At 36.8% G+C, this 18,246-nt stretch overlaps 2 protein-coding genes across 3 annotated transcripts; one reads left to right on the forward strand and one right to left on the reverse strand.

The window, feature by feature from the left end:
- Positions 1-87: 87 nt before the first annotated feature.
- LOC306871921 (PHD finger protein 23A-like) lies at positions 88-4,589 on the reverse strand. Its single transcript, XM_079420176.1, has 5 exons — positions 3,770-4,589; positions 3,180-3,211; positions 2,804-2,896; positions 1,351-1,900; positions 88-1,219 (listed from the first exon to the last, which is right to left on the reverse strand). The coding sequence occupies exons 1-5, from the start codon at positions 3,795-3,797 to the stop codon at positions 1,020-1,022; spliced, it is 903 nt and encodes a 300-aa protein (XP_079276302.1). The 5' UTR covers positions 3,798-4,589; the 3' UTR covers positions 88-1,019.
- Positions 3,097-18,240, forward strand: LOC306871920 (V-type proton ATPase catalytic subunit A). Of its 2 annotated transcripts, none has more exons than XM_079420175.1 (15): positions 3,097-3,536; positions 5,385-5,481; positions 5,592-5,720; positions 6,116-6,330; positions 7,039-7,176; positions 7,395-7,546; positions 12,670-12,832; positions 12,950-13,058; positions 13,226-13,348; positions 15,178-15,292; positions 15,454-15,517; positions 15,632-15,835; positions 15,998-16,092; positions 16,232-16,403; positions 17,149-18,240. In XM_079420175.1, exons 2-15 carry the CDS (start codon positions 5,400-5,402, stop codon positions 17,239-17,241), a joined length of 1,854 nt encoding a protein of 617 aa, XP_079276301.1. In that variant the 5' UTR covers positions 3,097-3,536; positions 5,385-5,399; the 3' UTR covers positions 17,242-18,240. The 2 variants fall into 2 exon arrangements, with proteins under 2 accessions (XP_079276301.1, XP_079276300.1); XM_079420174.1 differs by lacking the exon at positions 3,097-3,536 and adding an exon at positions 4,684-4,823.
- The last annotated feature ends 6 nt before the right edge of the window (positions 18,241-18,246 follow it).

Genomic DNA, 18,246 nt, shown 5'->3' on the forward strand with positions numbered 1-18,246 from the left:
ACCCCTTTGCCCACACTCCCTTTGGATTATACTCACGGAAAGAGTAGTGACATCGGCAAACAAAAAAGTGCAAATGAAAAGCAGCTTGGCTTTAAAAGAACATTTATTTTTTAGAATTCACTGCTGTAAATGGTCAGAAAAATATAGCATTTCCTCATCTATCAAACATATACACCTGTACATGTACTATTTACACTGGGATGCAGGACACATGAACAAAAGAGAAATCTGTTTTCAGTCTTAAAATCAAAAACTCAATTCTACCATTGTTTTTGACAGAATACAAAAACAACACAAATCAAGCAGTAAACCTGTCTAAATACGCTGATATCTGCTTTACAATGGTCAAAGGTTAATCTAAGAACATCCTGTAACAATAAAAGTGAGGATATTCATCACAAGACTGAAAACGTTACTTAGAAAAAACAATTACATTGATTTGAACAGTGTTTGAGTCGTACAGATCGGAGCTGGAGGTGTCCCTTATCTACCACTCCTATTTGCACTCATTAAGTCTTTCATACAGTGCTCCATGACCCAAATAAGGTGTGACAGTTTAGTGTGACACCTGTGCTAAGGGCCCCCCAGGGGCAAGACAGAAAAATACTGGATTAGAACAACACCTCGTTGCTGGAAATAGAGTTGTTTTAATGGATGCTTTGTACATGGTATTTGGATTCATAAATATGAAAACTTGGGGGGAAATGTGGTGAAATGTCAAGAAAACTAAAAATCTTAATTGTCCTAAAACATGGGTCAATTTTCCTTGACCGATTTTGTGAGATTCATCCATCTTGGCATATAGTAGTGCAAATAAGTGCATGAGTTTTTGTATGCCTTATACCTGAAAAACACTTAATGTCATAAACCAAGACCAACCTTTCAACACATAACAAAGGAGAACAAATGGAGTTATATAAATCAATTTTTTTAATTTAAACTAATTAAGAGTAATCAGAATAGTAAAAAGCACAGGTCTCATTCATTTAAATACACACATAGGATCTGCTCCTATACATTCATTCTAATTGGTCTCTTTTGACCGTGGAGCCCCGAGAGTCCCTGCATCTGTAGCAGTAGAAAATATCAGGTACGTTGGACTTCTTAATCTTAGCGCAGGAGAGATGGACCCATATGGAGCACTCGTCACATTCAATCATGGGACGTCCGGCAAAAGGCTTCCCGCAATAACATGTAATCAAATCCCATGAATCATCACCTATATGGATAGAACAAAAAAAAAAAAAAAAAAAAAAGGATGGTTGAAATAAAAATCACATATTTTCTTTAATTTACATTTATGACACAAATGCTATTCTAGGTATATGCCAAGTCTAATCAGACACTTACCAGACTCTACCATAATATCTTCATCTGTCACCAATGTGTCCGTTTCGCAAGAGCTCAGGTCTGTTTCTTGATTGGACTCCAGTTTAAGCCCCGCCTCATGCATGTCAATAGCCTGTTCTGTTAGCTCCTCCTCCTTTTCAAGCCCTTCGTTCAAAGGGCTTGTGGATGGAAAGTGTCTCTCAGCCTTTACCAATCTCTTCATTTTCTTTAGTGCTGCTTTCGATTGTTTGTGCGCTCTTGCCTCCGAGATGCTCTTTCTCGGCCCTCCTAAAGAGAAGCGTCCGAGTTTCTTCACCTTTTTCCGCTCAGCTTTACTATGCAGATGGATCTGGTTCAGAGACTCTTTCAATCTCATCTTGTCTAAGGAGCTGTCCGACTGAAGATGGCTGAATTCTGTGCTGCTCCTGTCAGTCTCAGCTTTGTGAACCAAACTGTGAATGTTGTCGAGGCTGGAGTGTGCATCCGTCCAGCTATCCTTCACGGACCCATCGCCGGAGAGCTCAGAAAGCTCGTGCGCACATGGAGATGAAGATGGAGACCATGAACTCTCCTGGAAACACACATCACCACAATTTCTTATTTATCTGCATAAGATTTTGTATTGCATGGTGGAAAGTGAGATTATAAAACAGTCATGGCTTAATATTTTTCAACAAACCATATTGGACCTGATCAATAACTTTTCATTAAAGAGTGAAATGTATGTATTGAATGGTGCTGTGTTATTACCATACTTTTACTAAATTTAGCCCTTTGATTAATTCAATTCATAAATTCAAATTTTACATGAACTTTAGAAAAAAAACACTGTGATAGTTTGAGTTTTTTTTTTTTTTTTTTAAATATAACCATAAAAAAAATATATTGGAATGTATCATATAGTTTATAACAATCGGAGAATTACCAGTATCATCTCTACTGAAATCAATCGATTTAAATACATTACTCTGAAATCACGACTGCTCAAAAACACTAAATTTATAAAATTACCTCTACAACAAAAAAAATATATAATTTACAACAAAACAAACGCATTATTTTACTCAAACTTTCACTGTCAGATGAAAAAGATGATACATTTTAGTCCCAAAAGTGTTTGTGATATGGTAAACAGGGTCAATATATTTTACAAAAGTATTTTTAATCCTTAGTTGATATCGGAGTTAAAAAATGATACGTTTTGTAATGGTTATATCTCTTAAAAAAACAATTATTATAATTTTTTTTTAAATTGTGTCTGTTGTGACACATTTACAAAGTTTGGTTTCCATTTTTTTAAAATAAATGTTTATGCATTTCTTCTGGGTCAAAACAGACCAGAATGCAATTAGGGTGAAGTATTTTAAAACACACACAATCTACAGAGTCAGCAGCAGGTGATTATCATGAAGATGGTCAAAGTTGCCACTTAATTGCTGTACAGAAAGACTATATTTTATGACATTCAACTCACTTCTTTCTGAGGTGGAATGTACCCAGCATAAGCCAGGACAAAGCTGCAAAACTTATTGAAATCCTCTACGGTCCTCTTCCTACGCTCTGGTGGCTGGAACAAAGAAAATGTACATTAATAGTGACCAATCGTAGTGATTTACAGTACGTTTACAGTGATATCTAAAGCTATAACACCAGTCTGTCACCAATCTGAAACCATTTTAAAAACCAAAATATTTTTGCCAATTACTGTCAGTGACTACAGGCACATACTGATTTTATCCACAGCCCAGCCCCCCCCCATGTTCGGCCACATGTGGCCTAAGCTATAAATAAGTAACGAGGCTGTGTCACCATTTAAAACAATTACAGAATATAACTGCGACAGCACTTACCAAAGCCTCCGTTTTACAATTCCGGACGGTGTCTGTAAAAGAAACAGAAGAAATCGGCGTTACTGGCAAAATCTGTTATTGTTAAATGCTGAAACTACAACCTTAAATGAACTGTCAAGTTAGCTTTAGCCAGGGCTATTTGGATACTGTTAAAGTAACTTCCTTACGTGATTATTGGAATGCTACAAACGTTCGAAATCGAATTCTAAACATTAAACTTTCTGGTAAATGTTCTGTGAAGATGACATCTTCACATCCGAACAGAGGCTGCTTATGCTAAAAGCTAACGAGTAACGTTAGATGCAACCTTGTCAAGTCAGCAAAACAAGGAAGCAAATTGGCATCAGAACTACTCAAGTACGCTTAGAAAATTATATGTTATGTATCTGGAGGTAATGTTAGTAGAGAGGCCATGTTAGGTGTACTTAACGCTAGCAGTGAGAGAGCCTCTTAGGTTAGTTAATCCAGTCAGGAACGCTTTGTTAAAAGGGTGTTACACGAGGCTCGTTTAAAACTTCGAGTATTGGTGTGACACTAAAATAAAATGAAAAGAGAATATGTGTGTGACAATAAAAAAAGCACATATTTACCTTGGTGATGATCCATAATACCCAACATGGTGGGGTAACGTTACCGTTAGTACCACAAAATTGGGCGCTTCTTGGTGTTGGCCGTTTGATTTCCTGCTAATTATCTTAAATCACTTTGAGGAAAAGTGAAATTTCTTCCAGTTGAAAATATATGCAAGTCCGGTTGCTTGATCAGATAACTAATAAACTAACGTTAACTACCGCATAACCGAAGGGAGGTTTGCCATATGCTCAGAGTAGTCTAACGTTAGTCATCAAAACTCTAACTTAAATACTAAACAAACGACCAGATTGTTCGACGATTAGATCACGGTTCAGCTAAAATGAAGCTGAACCGTGTATTATTTCGTCCAGACTTCAATTATGGATGATTGTGTTGTCTTTGATCCTCGTTGATCACCAGCGAATTTAAACTGATGGCTTTAGATCTAACGTACAAAACTGCTGAAGCCTTGATTGTATCCACAAACGCGAGGCAAAGACGAGAAATACCAAGTTAGCTAGCAATTTTCGAATATCGAAAAATCAAAATCGATCTTTTTGCAACTGCATTCAACAAAGTCTGGATTACACGCGTTCTCGACAGGAATCACCCTGTGACGCAAAGAGCGCCAGACTTTTCTGCGCGCTGCATATTGATGTGAACGTAATGAATATGCATGAAAGATTGTCAAAGATAATTCCAAAATCTGACTAAATAGACAACACTGTTTTTATTTGTATTCATTGGTGGAATGCACTGTGCCCAGACTTTGTAAATATCAACAGTTACGATGCGTCGCTGCTTGCAGCAACGTCCTTGTGTTCATTCGACGAACACAGGAAATGGAGAAACTGTGGTTTGATGGGCGCCATGTTGGATCAGATGCGCTATACATTTCCACGCAAAATTTCCTCTGTGGGAGCCATAATGGCGCAGTTTGTTTTTGCACTGTGGAAACCGACTTCCTTAATCCTGGCAGGTCAGCTGACCAATGTCGTGACAGTTTTTTTTCCCTCGCTCTACTGCTTGGTAGAATATTCCAAGGATTGTCGTTCATTTCATGCTAATACAGTAAGACTCATCGTTTGCTTTTTTATACAATTATATTTTTATTGCTATCAAACCGGGCAGTTTGGCCCCATCTCATTTTCTAACGCTACGCAGGTGAAATCTGCTCAGTTGCTGATCAGGCTTTGCTAATAGCCATCTGTCACCTGACATCCAGTGGTTCCTTATCTCGTAATTCAGTAGTTTTGATCGAGTTAAGGCGTTTATTTATATATTTCTTTATTGTATCTGTGGTGCGTTTAGTACAGCAGTCAAATTCATATCATTTTCATTTGATACTCAGCAGGAATAGTTTGAATCTGAATAACGTTAGATACCGGTCGGCCATAGTGGTTCTCTTAGTATTATAGTGTTGTCATCGAGAAAATCTTTAAATTTGTCATCGGTAATTTAAATATTTACCATAACAGTAGAATTGAAACTCACATTTGCTTTCGAGTATGTTGATTAGAATCGTAACAAAACAGACCATGTAATGGTGATAAGGTTTGGCATGTGTCTTGAAACACTGAAAGATATTGGTGCAACTTGCATGAATGAACTGTTTCACACTTCCTCTTTCAGGATTGCTAACACAGAATGGATTTTTCCAAGCTGCCTAAGATCCGAGATGAGGACCGTGAGGATGAGTTCGGATATGTGCATGGAGTTTCAGGCCCAGGTAAAAATAAAAACATGTTCTAAAGTCACTTTGTTACAAAATTGAACATGAAGCACAACATTCCTCACATAAGATGGACAGGTTACAGTCTGTGTGTCTGTTTATTTAAGTGGTGACGGCCTCTAGCATGGCAGGTGCTGCCATGTATGAACTGGTGCGTGTGGGCCACAGTGAGCTGGTGGGAGAAATTATCCGATTGGAGGGAGATATGGCAACCATTCAAGTGTATGAGGAGACCTGTATCCTTTACCATTCAAGAGTGGTTTACTTAAGGCTGGAATACACTATCCAATTTTTGCCCCGATTTTCAGTCCGAATAAGTTGATGCTAGTTGCCGAAAGTCTGAGGCAGTCTGCAGATTTGAGTTGACAAAGTTTGTAACTATATGATGCCGTGCGTTTAAAAATCTGTTCGGATTTTAAAAGTTGTGTAGTAGTGTATTCCAACCCCTACTCAGTCTACAATACTTGTAAAAGTTTTTTAGTAAAGTTAATCCAAACTCTTAATGCAAAAGTTTTAAAAAATTTCAGGGAAATGGCTCAGGTTATTATTCTTCATGGTTCATCATGGTGTTGCCAGAGTATATTTTTGTGTTGTATTTGTATGTCTATATGTTTTCCTGAGCTATCCACAGCTGGAGTTTCTGTTGGAGACCCCGTGCTCCGCACTGGAAAGCCTCTCTCTGTGGAACTGGGGCCCGGAATCATGGGCTCCATCTTTGATGGTATTCAGCGTCCCCTCAAAGACATCAATGACCTCACAAAGAGCATCTACATCCCCAGAGGGGTTAACATAGGAGCACTTAACAGGGACCTCAAGTGGGAATTCTCTCCTTTTCAGAACCTGAGGGTAAGTATTATGTGTGTGCCTTTCTCTGTATGCAGTGACGTCATGCACCTAGTTTTTTTGGATTTGTCACCATGGACAGTTCTAACACTTTTTTTCTAGAACTGTGAGTCATGATAGTCTAGTGGTGTAACATAGTAGTATGCATGGGGCCGAGTTCAAATTCTGATATAATATGCATTTTTACCATGAACCAAGCAAAATTGCAGATGAACTCAACTATCAGTAATCACTCTGTATTTTCATGCATTGAAAACAGCATAATTTACTTTATGATAATGTCTGTGACATTAAAACACAACCCCCCCCCCCCCCCCCCCCCAAATAACTATTATTATTTAGAATAAAATGTTACTTCACTGTAATAATTACTGAAATGTCTTCAGACCCAATTATATACTTCTGAATTATGAACCAAGGCAAGAACATTCACGTCTTTATTATTGCTATTCTACAATATAAAGAATATTACAAGTTTTCTGTGGCTTTTAGAAACAAATTAATTTTAACCATTAGCACTTGACAGGGCAAAGCTAAACTGCACCTTATCGCTGTGTATGGAAGCTGATTTTGTAAAACTGAGGCTGTAATTTCTGTAGTCCTTAATGTGCTGCACATGCAACACATATTTCCAGTATTTGAATATTATATTGAAATTATGCACTGGATGTGTGTTTACTTTAATTGGAGCCTTTCACTGTTTTTTTTCAGGTTGGAAGTCACATTACAGGAGGTGATATCTATGGATTGGTGTATGAGAACTCTCTCATCAAACACAAGATCATGCTGCCCCCTCGTAGCAGGGGAACAGTCACCTACCTCGCTCCGCCAGGAAATTATGACGTCTCTGTGAGTCAAGCTCACAATTATCCTCACATGTCCTGAAATATTACCACACTTTTACAGACAAGCATGCAAGAGTAGTTCACATCAATTTCAATTTATTTGTATAGCCTCTTATAAAAGCAACAGTTGGTTGGGAAAAACTCCCTAAGATGTTTAGGTAAGATGAGGAAGAAACCCAATATTACTAATTACTGGAACTTCCCTTTTCATGTGTGTGTCAGGATGTGGTGCTGGAACTGGAGTTTGAAGGAGTAAAGGAGAAGTTCACCATGGTGCAGGTGTGGCCTGTGCGACAGGTGAGGCCTGTTACTGAGAAGCTACCTGCGAATCACCCCCTGCTGACTGGACAACGAGTACTGGATGCCCTCTTTCCGTGAGTCTTAAGCTTTTCTTGATTCTCATTTCTTCATTAATTAAACAGACTTGTCTACAGTCTTGGCCCACTGGTTATTTATCCTGAAAATGTCACTTTCTACAGGGTTCGTACAAGGTGCTTGAAGTACTTGAATTTGACTTTTTGAAATTTAAGTCCTGGAAAACCCTTGAAAACCGCCATATTTATGAAAAGGTACTTGAAAAGTACTTGAATGTTTAAAAGGCAGTATATGAAATTGGTGTTAATTTTAGTTTAAAAAAAACAATCTTTTCTGGCTAAATTAACGACGCAGCGCGTCTAAATACAGAGCACTTCACCCGGCTGCCCTGCCCAGACGCGATCTGGCGATATTACTCCTTGAGGTTAAAAGCGGTCTCGCGATATCAGTATAAAGTTGAGTTTGTGTAAAACCTGATGGTGCTTGCATTATATTGTTCTGTAAAGTGAAACATCACCAGGCAGGGTTCCCACGCTTCTTGAAAGTACTTGAATTTCAGACATATGGATTCAAGGCCTGGAAAGTACTTGAAAACAAACATAGGTCCTTGAAAGTGCTTGAATTAAATTTAAAATAAATTTAGTTTATGGCGCTATTTCAAAATTGTCCTATATGTGCTGTCAAAGACAGAACGAAACGGCACAAATAATTGGGGTGGAGATGGGGTAGTGCGAAAAAAAACTTAGCGTGTGTTGATGTGGAGCCTAGAGTTTTCTCGAGCCGCTCCCGCTGAGTGTCTGACCATTACCGCCCACTCCCGCAACGTGTGTGTGCCGCTCCCGCAAACATTCTAATATTGTATATCATTTTCGTGCTATTAATAAGTGAAATCACATTTGAATGAGCGCTCGCAGTTCACTTTCACTTTCGATTACACGATCACGCACACACTGTGTAAAGTGAGCACATCTTTACAGTGCGTGAATAATTATTAGACACTTGATATTCTGATTTATTTCCAAGAACATTTTACCAATTCCAAACCACATCAATCTTAATAACTACTATTAATTTTGTAATTAATCATTTATAAGTGATGTATAATTGTCCATGAAGGCTGGAAGTGAAAAACTCCTTATATTCATGTGTGCAGAATTATTAGGCACATTTTCTTTTACAGATAAAATGAGCCAAAAAAGAGATTTAACTGAAAAGTCAAAAATGATTAAATCCCCAATGAGAAATATTCAAAACTAATGCAATACAGAAGTTGTAAAGTTAAGACATGACCATTGGTCAGCGAAATGCTCATTGGTTACAGCGGGATTAGACAAAAACAGGTGGAGAAGATAAGACACACGGTAACTGCAAAATAATTAAGAATTAATGTGAAGAATTAGGTTTAACCATCAAACATTTTGTCTCCAGCGCCACCATTTTCCAGAACTGCAACCTTCCTGGAGTCTCCAGAATTATAAGATGTCAGGTTCTCAGAGACTTTGCTTGTAAAAAATCCTAAAAAAATACCCTCACTTAATGAGAATAACATGCTGAAGTGTTGTGAAATACATGAAGACAAATTTTTATAGGCTTTATAGACGGATAAGTTGAGAGCAGTGTTAATTTTGACAGCAAATTTTGATTTAGTTTTAGTCATGACTAAAATGCCATATAGTTTGTCATATTTTAGTCATCTGAGTTGTTTTTAGTTTTAGTCTAGTTTTAGTCAACTAAATCTACAGTAAATTTAGTCGGCTAAAATCTAATGGGTTTAGTTACAGTGCATTTATTAAGCATTTCTCTAAAATTTCCAAACTCATTATATAGGTTTGATATTGTTTTTTTTATCATGATAGACTGCAATTTAACTGCGATGACACACAACATGCCTTTGATAAAATTAAATAAAACCACTTCTCATAAATAACAAGAATATGGTCTTCTTCTTAATGAAATACCAATGATTATATAGGCTAATTACGCATTCTTTATAACAACTTGTTTATCATTCTTTCAAGCAGACATATTTATTTCTATAAATAAATTTAGATTAATCTTTAGGGCTACTAAAGTTTTTCAGTCAAGAGCAGTGAGTGATTGTATGTCTTTCTTTTGTTGCTTGATTAACATCAATGACTAGGACAATAGCAACTAAATTAGGCTGCTATCCCTTTAAAACCGAATGCACGGTGACGGATGCAATGTAGGCCTACTGATACACGTTCTCCCTACTGTTTACGTTCACAGCTGTGTTTACGTGAATACTCGTCAAAACGGACATTTCGTCATCATTTTGTGTGTATTTCTCCGTTCATGCGACGTGAAAGAGTACTCACGTGCTGTGAGACGCGCTTTCTGTGTGTATCTGTGTGTCTGCACTCAGAAAACGGGACCGAATTGAGTTCTCTCTTGCGTCGTCAGATTTATGCATATGTCTGCTCTCCTCTTACTCCCACATATTGACATTTTTTAATGTTTTATGCGCCGTGCAGCAAGTGTATTTTAGCTTATGTCCCACCGGTTCGTATGTTTGCATCTAACCTTCTATGCAGCAGATTCGTTCTGAATGAATCTCTTCCCAAATTGTCCCTCCCTAACATTTTAGATTAGATAGATAGATATGTCATAATCTTTGTCATTCAAAAATAGTTTTCGTTCATTATCGTCTCGTTGCCGTCAGTGAAAAAAATGTAGTTGATGAAAATTATGATAAAGTATTCGTCAACGAAATTAACACTGGTTGAGAGTGACTCTTGATGGACCAGCACCACATCCTCTTGTACCACTGTTTGAAGAATTTATCTTCCAGAATAGCAGTAAGTTTTAGGAGCTCATTTTTAGTCAATCTCTGCAAGACAGACTTTTCAGGATAGGAGATGGACTAAAAATGAACTCTCAAAACTTACTGCGACATGAGGCTAAGGAGAAAATGTAGAACTTGAAAAATAAGAAAAACTGCTTAGTGGAACGCGTTTACAGTTTAAAAGCAAATAGAAAGTCCTATTTTTTTATTTCTTTTCTTTATATTTATTTGCAGATTTGCACATGTACAATGTTTAAAATGTTCATGACATATTAAAAAAACAAAATTGAAATTTTGAGCAGCTGCATGTTTGAGCACCTGCATTTCTCTAGGTCAAAGATGAAAAAAATGGGATTTACAAAATAATTTTGACTTGAGTTGTTTATTAATGAGTAACGTCTCTAGAGAGAGAACATGCTAATTTTTAATGTTAACATGTTTACAGTGTTATTACAACATTTAACCACTTTTTATTAATTTAAAAATTGTGAAATTCTTTCAAATTTAAATCTTGTACAAGAACTACAGCAAAAAACAGTTTTGTTTTTTGTAGTTTGCTGTTTTTCTAAAAATATTTTAGAAATTGTATTTGAATATTACCAGTATTAACTTCAATGGATTTCATTAAATTCTTCGAACACGACTACTCAAAATGGTCTAAATTTATGAAACCTACACATTCAAAACATTATTACTCTGAAATTTTTAATGTAAATGTTAAGTGTAAGTAAAATGTTTAGTACTGTAAGGTCTTTCATGACACTACATTCGCTGGCGTGTGAATTTGATAGGTGCTTGATATAAAATAAATGGTGCTTAAAACGTCCTTGAAAGTCCTTGAATCTGGTGTTCATGAAAGAGTGGGAACCCTGACCAGGCCACCGGCGCCCTCTGCAGGTATTTGTTATAAACTTATAATACTTAATGTAGTTAAGTTGGTTATGCTCATATTATGTAGTATAGGCATATTACTTTATGTATTTTAACAGTGTTGTTCATTAAAACCATGTGATTACTTGGTTTTTCATACTTTATTCAAACCAATTATTATTGTCTCATCATTAGCTTAATATATATAAATGTAGTCATACTAAAGCCTGCTTATTACTTAGGTCTGCTATCAGATTGTTCACTTGTCAAAATAATCAGTAGATTACTTGACTAAATAATTGTTAGTTACGGCTCTAGATAAGTAAAAAAAATAAAATATTGTCTCGTTCTAGTGAACTAAGTAACTATATTTTGTCTGATCTCATGAGCTAAATGTGTTGTCACACCCCTAGTGTCCATGAACGTGATATAGCTCGTAATTTTCTAAGTGTATTATGCTTTTTCTCTTCAGGTTAATCATATAATAATGACAAAAATCACTTTGAATGAGGAAATTTAAAACTTTGCCATAGTATCCTTTCAAATTTTAAAGTTAGAATTCGGAAGATTATAACGATATTCTGATCTCTGATTTTAGTCCTTGAAAATAAAAAAAGTAGTGCTTGAAAAGTCCTTGAAAGTCCTGGAATTTCATTTTGCAGTTTCTGTACGAACCCTGTTTCTATTATCTTGCATTGGTATCAAACCCCCTCAAGCTTTCATGCTTAAGGTTGCCAGATCCCCCAATCAGAGATTTATTTTTTTCTGCAAAATGGATGCATTTTCTGCCAATAGTTTTACTTAAACTTCCCAACCTGGTTATCATGTGTACACACTCTCTTTACACTGCAGAAAAAGAACCGATAATCAGAAAACACAGACAAAAATGTACTGTATGTTGGATTTTCTCCAATGAAAGTGCAATACAGCCAATCTGTGTTTTTTTTAATGAAGCTGTTTGCACTATTTGCTGCTGCTAAATCTGAAAGCATACCATCTTTTGATGATTAACTGTAATAAATATATAATAAATAAGGAATGAGATTAGTTGTTCTCAAAGTGTGGTACTCAGGCTCTCTCTAGTGGTACGTAGAGGAATCACTAAATTAAATATAAATTAATGTTAAAACACAATACATTTTAATTTAATCTTTAAGTTTTTTATTTACCTGTATGTAACACAGTGCAGTGATAATGTTCAAACTGTGTATTTACAATGTTAAAGTGGCTGACAACAATAAATATTCTTATTAGGAATAAAACTGCCTCAGTTTTGAATTGAATTGAATTGCTGTAGCTGAATAGTTAGGCCTACTATGCAACCGTATTTTAATGTTGGTCATTATGGTTGATTTGAGCTTATGCGAAAGTGCACTAATTCTGATGAAATATAAAAGTAAAAAGTCTCAATTTTGAATATGAATAATTGTTATTATAAATTTTGTGCAAAATACTTATGATTATCAGTTTAACCATTATTGTAAAGTCCTAATTTCTGCCATTTTGCAGTTGTGTCCAAGGAGGGACCACAGCCATTCCAGGAGCCTTCGGCTGTGGTAAGACCGTGATCTCTCAGTCTCTCTCCAAGTACTCCAACAGCGACGTCATCATTTACGTGGGTTGTGGAGAGCGTGGAAACGAGATGTCTGAAGTATTAAGAGACTTTCCGGAGGTTGGTATGGCACTGGGTTTAATGATTAATGTTTAGTGATTCATAACCGGAGAAGTTTAAGTAACCCAGTTAAGTGGTTTAAATGAACCTGGTATTGACAGTAATTTTGTTCCATAGCTAACTATGGAGGTGGACGGCAAGGTGGAGAGCATTATGAAGAGAACAGCACTGGTGGCCAACACCTCAAACATGCCTGTGGCTGCCAGAGAAGCCTCCATCTACACCGGTAAACTCAAGAGCTGTATATATTAAGTTTGCTGTAATGGCGGTGAATCAGGTTTTATGAGACCATTATGATGGCAAAATGAACTGAAGCAAATCCTGTAAGAGAACATCTGTATATGCATGTATGTGGATGCATTTATCTTCATAACATGCCTTGTGTGTGAACAGGTATCACATTGTCTGAGTACTTCAGAGACATGGGCTATAACGTCAGCATGATGGCTGACTCCACCTCTCGTTGGGCTGAGGCTCTTAGGGAGATCTCTGGACGATTGGCTGAGATGCCTGCTGGTATGTACAGCTCTTACAATTTTCTTTTTTATCAAAGAATTGCAAAAATGTTAAGCAACACAACTGTTTTCAACATTGATAAAGACAGGAAATGTTTCATGAGCAGCAAATAACTTCTGAAGGATCATGTGACATTGAAGACTAGAGAGCTGCTGAAAATCCAGCTTTGCTTCACAGGAATAAATTGCATTTTAAAATATATTCTATTAAAGCTGCAGTCCGTAATTTATTTTGGTTAAAAATTATCCAAGATCAATATTCGAGCAAGTACATAACCAGCAAGTTTTCAAAACTATCGCTTTACTTTAGCCCGATTCACAACGGTTAGCTTATAATAATGTTTTCTAATTTGAGTGGTACGGGTAGGTTTTTGCGGGAGATTCGAGCATGACACTGGTTCATTACGTCATGTCTGTAAACATAAAGAAGTTGTCCCGGCTACAAGGCTGTCGCACATGAGGATCTTGCAGGTGGCGGATCGTTTATAGCTTTTTCTCACAGCAGCTAGAATAATTAAATGTATCGTTTTGAGGAAAGGATTATGTATTCTGAAACACATGTGAATGAAATTAAATTATATTCCAGTTTTAAATGTGCTTCTGATTACAGATAGCCTGGGATTACACAAGATTTGTATTTTAAAGAGAACCAGTTGGAAGGGAGCATAATTAGCTTTTTGGGTTATAAGATTTTCTTAATATGAAATTCGAATGGCTTGACAATTAGATTAGACTGTACAGAAATTGAAATCTACACGTTAATACACACTATACTCATAGTCACGCAATGCTGATGTTGTTAACATGAATAATTTGAGAATAAAGTATAACAATAATAATAATTAGCACGGTTTGATGTGATATGAGCTAACCGATCTTTAGATTAAATCACCATTGATAGCGCAATTTATAGTATGTTTTTTTCCTCAATTGGGCAGAACAAACATGCCAGACTCGTTACTTATTTGGTTCATATATTCCAAGACAGGCTAGAATCTGTGATTGCGAAGTACAGTGAATATCCACACCGGTGCATGACTGACTGTTACACATTCACCTCAGAACATTAGATTCATCCGTGCTGAAGCCGTGCCAACTCACAATCTACGCAAGCTAGATAATTCCAGTAGCCCCTCACTGCAGAACAAAGATCCAGGGATGGATCCACATTTAGGGGGTGGAGATGGGTAGGTTCAGGGGTGGGGATGGGTGGGTTTAAGGATCAGGGGGTGGAGACGGGTAGGTAAATGTAAGGTGGTTGATCTAGATCCAACCACGCCCCCTGGATCTTGTGTTCTGCAGTGAGGACCATCTCGATAATTCCACAAAAACTGCAATTCCAGGTTTTCATACAGAGAGGGCGACAAAGAGGCAAAAGTTACGGACTGCAGCTTTAAATTGTAATTCGTGGCAACAGCCACGATGAGCATAAGAAACCTTTTTTTTTTTCTTTAAATCTTACCAACCCTAAACTTTCATGATTGCATGATTGCTAAATCTCTATAGGCTACTATTGAATTTTAAAAAATACTCTTTGCATGTACTGCATAATTTAAACTTATGCTTCGTATTGGCAGCAAAATGTGTGTAAAACACATCTCAGACTTCCTTCAAATTGAGGTATTGTTGCTATTTTGTTGTCATATACACTGCAGTTGTGGTTACAATGCAGTTTTTTTTTTTATACCTACCCAAAAAGAAGCAAAATAAGATGTCACACATTTAATAACTGAAATTACAATTCCAACTTGGTGTTTCGAATTGTGCGGCCCTGTCCAAAGCAGACTTTCTTATATTGGGTAATCAAACTTTCTTGTTTTCCTTCTACAGACAGTGGGTATCCCGCATACCTTGGAGCCCGTCTGGCATCTTTCTATGAGAGAGCAGGTCGAGTGAAGTGCCTGGGTAACCCAGAGAGAGAGGGCAGCGTCAGCATTGTGGGAGCGTAAGTACACTCAAATAACATCAAGCGGTTATTATAATAAATATGCAATTTTGTACAAACTCTGATTTATCATTTTGTGAAGTTACGTGTGTTTCTAAAAATATTACATGCATTTTTGTGGTGGTTTCTAACTGCAGAGGTTTCTGTTCATTTCTCTACAGTGTGTCTCCCCCTGGTGGTGACTTCTCAGATCCTGTGACTTCTGCCACTCTTGGTATTGTGCAGGTGGGTGATTCCTATGAAAATGCTTGTCAGCAACATGATGCGATGGGTTTTTTTTTTAAGCAGTAATAGAATCTTCCATTATTTCCCCCCTCTCATTTGAACTGTTGCTCTCAGGTGTTCTGGGGTCTTGATAAGAAGCTTGCCCAGAGGAAACACTTCCCTTCTGTTAACTGGCTGATCAGTTACAGTAAATATACACGAGCGCTGGATGAGTACTATGACAAACACTTCCCAGAATTTGTGCCGCTGCGTACCAAAGCTAAAGAGATTCTGCAGGAGGAGGAGGACCTGGCTGAGATTGTGCAACTTGTTGGAAAGGTATGTTTGTGTATGTTGTTTGTTAAATAGTATTATTAATGCATACATACATACAATTTTTTTGTGCAATGATATTTGTATTGATGGTTTATTTAATGTATTTGTGTTAATTCTGAATGCCTTTTTTTTTTTTTTTTTTTTTTTTTTTTTTTTTGCCCACAGGCATCTCTGGCTGAGACAGATAAAATCACTCTGGAGGTGGCCAAACTCATTAAAGATGACTTCCTGCAGCAGAACGGTTACACTCCCTATGACAGGTGAACTAATCATCTTTGCAATATGAAGAATTTGACATTCCCACAGACCTCTTTTTAGGTGTCATCTTGTTCTAGTTGCCTGTTTGGCAGTCTGTGCTAATTATTTCTCACATTATCTCCCTGTCTCTCTTTCTTCCAGGTTCTGTCCTTTCTATAAGACGGTGGGGATCCTGTCCAATACGATAGCTTTTTATGACCTTGCCCGGCATGCTGTCGAGACTACAGCACAGAGCGATAACAAGATCACCTGGGCCCAGATCCGTGAACACATGGGAGAAATTCTTTATCGCATCAGCTCCATGAAGTTTAAGGTACCGTTGCTCAAATATTGATGTTGGGATCCTTGTAGATGTAAAGATCACAGGCCACAGGTTGTGAAAGCTGAAATAAAATAAAACATAAATATTAAATTAGGCAAAAGTATGCGTTGTGATACTCATATGGGTTTGGAACGACATGAGGGTGAGTAATGACAGAATTTTCGTTTTGGGGTGAACTAACCCTTTAAGCTGAAAAATGTACACAAAATAACTAAAATTAATATTTAAAAAATGAATTAAAGCTAAATAGAAAAATAAAAATTGTAATAAAAATTAGAGTTGAGTCTGTTGTGTCCCATTCTGATCTTGTTTTCGACCAGAAAGACATAACATTATTTGTGAAATGTTTAAAAGTGTTTGAAAATATACAGAAATATAAAATCTGGTATTAAAAAGAAACGGCAGTTATAAAAAAGATGTATTTAAAATGTCCATTATTATTGCCATGAACCTTTCAGACCAAACAGTATGGAAGATGATTAACATTAAAACATTAATGGTAACTGAACTGTTGTTTAATCTAGTATAGGTCATATTTACTTGTTACCTGTAATACAAGGACATTAAATATTGACTTGAACAGTTACTGACAATTTGTTAATGTAATTAAATTATTTGAATTATTTATACATGTTCATTATAATAAATATAAATTTCTTTAAATAATTACTTGCATTCATTTTATGCCTAGCATTGAGCAGTTTTCCATAACTGCATGTGTTTGTGTGTTTTGCAGGATCCAGTCAAAGAGGGAGAAGCAAAGATCAAAGCTGACTACGCTCAACTGCTGGAAGACATGCAGAATTCTTTCCGCACTCTCGAGGACTAAAAGCAACCTTTGACCTCACATGTGTCCCAGCTCTCTCCTCCCCTGTGCTGTGCATTTCCCAGTGCTCCCTTGTGCATGTGTACCTCTCGTCTGAATATACACTGAAACTGAACGAGACGAATGAAAGTCTGAGCTAGTAGCCATCGCTAATCTGAACACGGTCTTTAGAAATGTAAAAAGAGTGTGTTGTCTCGCTCTAGAATTACAACTGTTACTTGGTGTTTGAATTATAAGATTGTATTTTATCATCTTAAGCAAATGCCTCTGTGATCTCTCTGTGCTGAGACTCAACACTTGAAAAACAAAAACAGAAAACATATTCATCTTCTCTTTTTCTCACCACCTGCTTTCCCACGAGTCCTCGCTGCATGTGTTTAGAGTGCAGGGGAGCACAGCGTTTATTCCCATCTGTTTTTTTTCTCTGTGACCAGTAGAAATGTGTTATATAATAATGGGAACAAAGGAAGTCAGAAAGGGATCATTGAGGCTTCCCTTATTTATTTGAATCTTGTTTTGTTTCATTAATGTGATTTCTGCTCTGTGTGTTCCTCATATTCGTGTGTGTGTGTGTGTGTGTGTGTGTGGGTGTGCGCATAGAGTATTGTGGCTTCTGTAGTGGTACATTACTACATTTATTGTGTGTGGTGTTGTGTGTACAGTTCCAAAGAATTAAACTATTGGAAACTGTTTGAATGACTCTGTGTTAATTTTGATAAACTTAATGTGCTCTTGCAGATTAAAAAAATATAATTTTCTTTAAAAAATGTACTGACCCTAACATTTGAATGGTATTGTAGATGTTTCCAATTTGAAAATCTTTACATATCCACAATATTTGGAATCCACCTATGACTTTCTTTATTTTGCTTTCCTCAGAGACAGGCTTGTGTTGGCCTGGCCTTGTGGATGTTTTTCAAGCTGTGGTTACTCTTGTGGTTACAGGGGACAGGGAAGTCACCAGAGACACTTTGAATAATAAAACTTGTTTATTTGTGTCAGAAGGAG

This window comes from Barbus barbus (assembly GCF_936440315.1).
Source record: "Barbus barbus genome assembly, chromosome: 6".
NCBI lineage: Eukaryota > Metazoa > Chordata > Actinopteri > Cypriniformes > Cyprinidae > Barbus > Barbus barbus.

Excerpts from the sequence above, each read along its gene's own strand:
- LOC306871921 (XM_079420176.1), bottom strand. The coding sequence starts at position 3,797 with ATGTTGGGTATTATGGATCATCACCAAG. Across the intron at positions 2,897-3,179 it reads ATTGTAAAACGGAGGCTTTG|CCACCAGAGCGTAGGAAGAG; the intron begins GTAAGTGCTGTC and ends TCTTTGTTCCAG. Across the intron at positions 1,220-1,350 it reads AGATATTATGGTAGAGTCTG|GTGATGATTCATGGGATTTG; the intron begins GTAAGTGTCTGA and ends CTATCCATATAG.
- LOC306871920 (XM_079420175.1), top strand. The coding sequence starts at position 5,400 with ATGGATTTTTCCAAGCTGCCTAAGATCCGAGATGAGGACCGTGAGGAT. Across the intron at positions 7,177-7,394 it reads CAGGAAATTATGACGTCTCT|GATGTGGTGCTGGAACTGGA; the intron begins GTGAGTCAAGCT and ends TGTGTGTGTCAG. Across the intron at positions 15,518-15,631 it reads CCACTCTTGGTATTGTGCAG|GTGTTCTGGGGTCTTGATAA; the intron begins GTGGGTGATTCC and ends TGTTGCTCTCAG.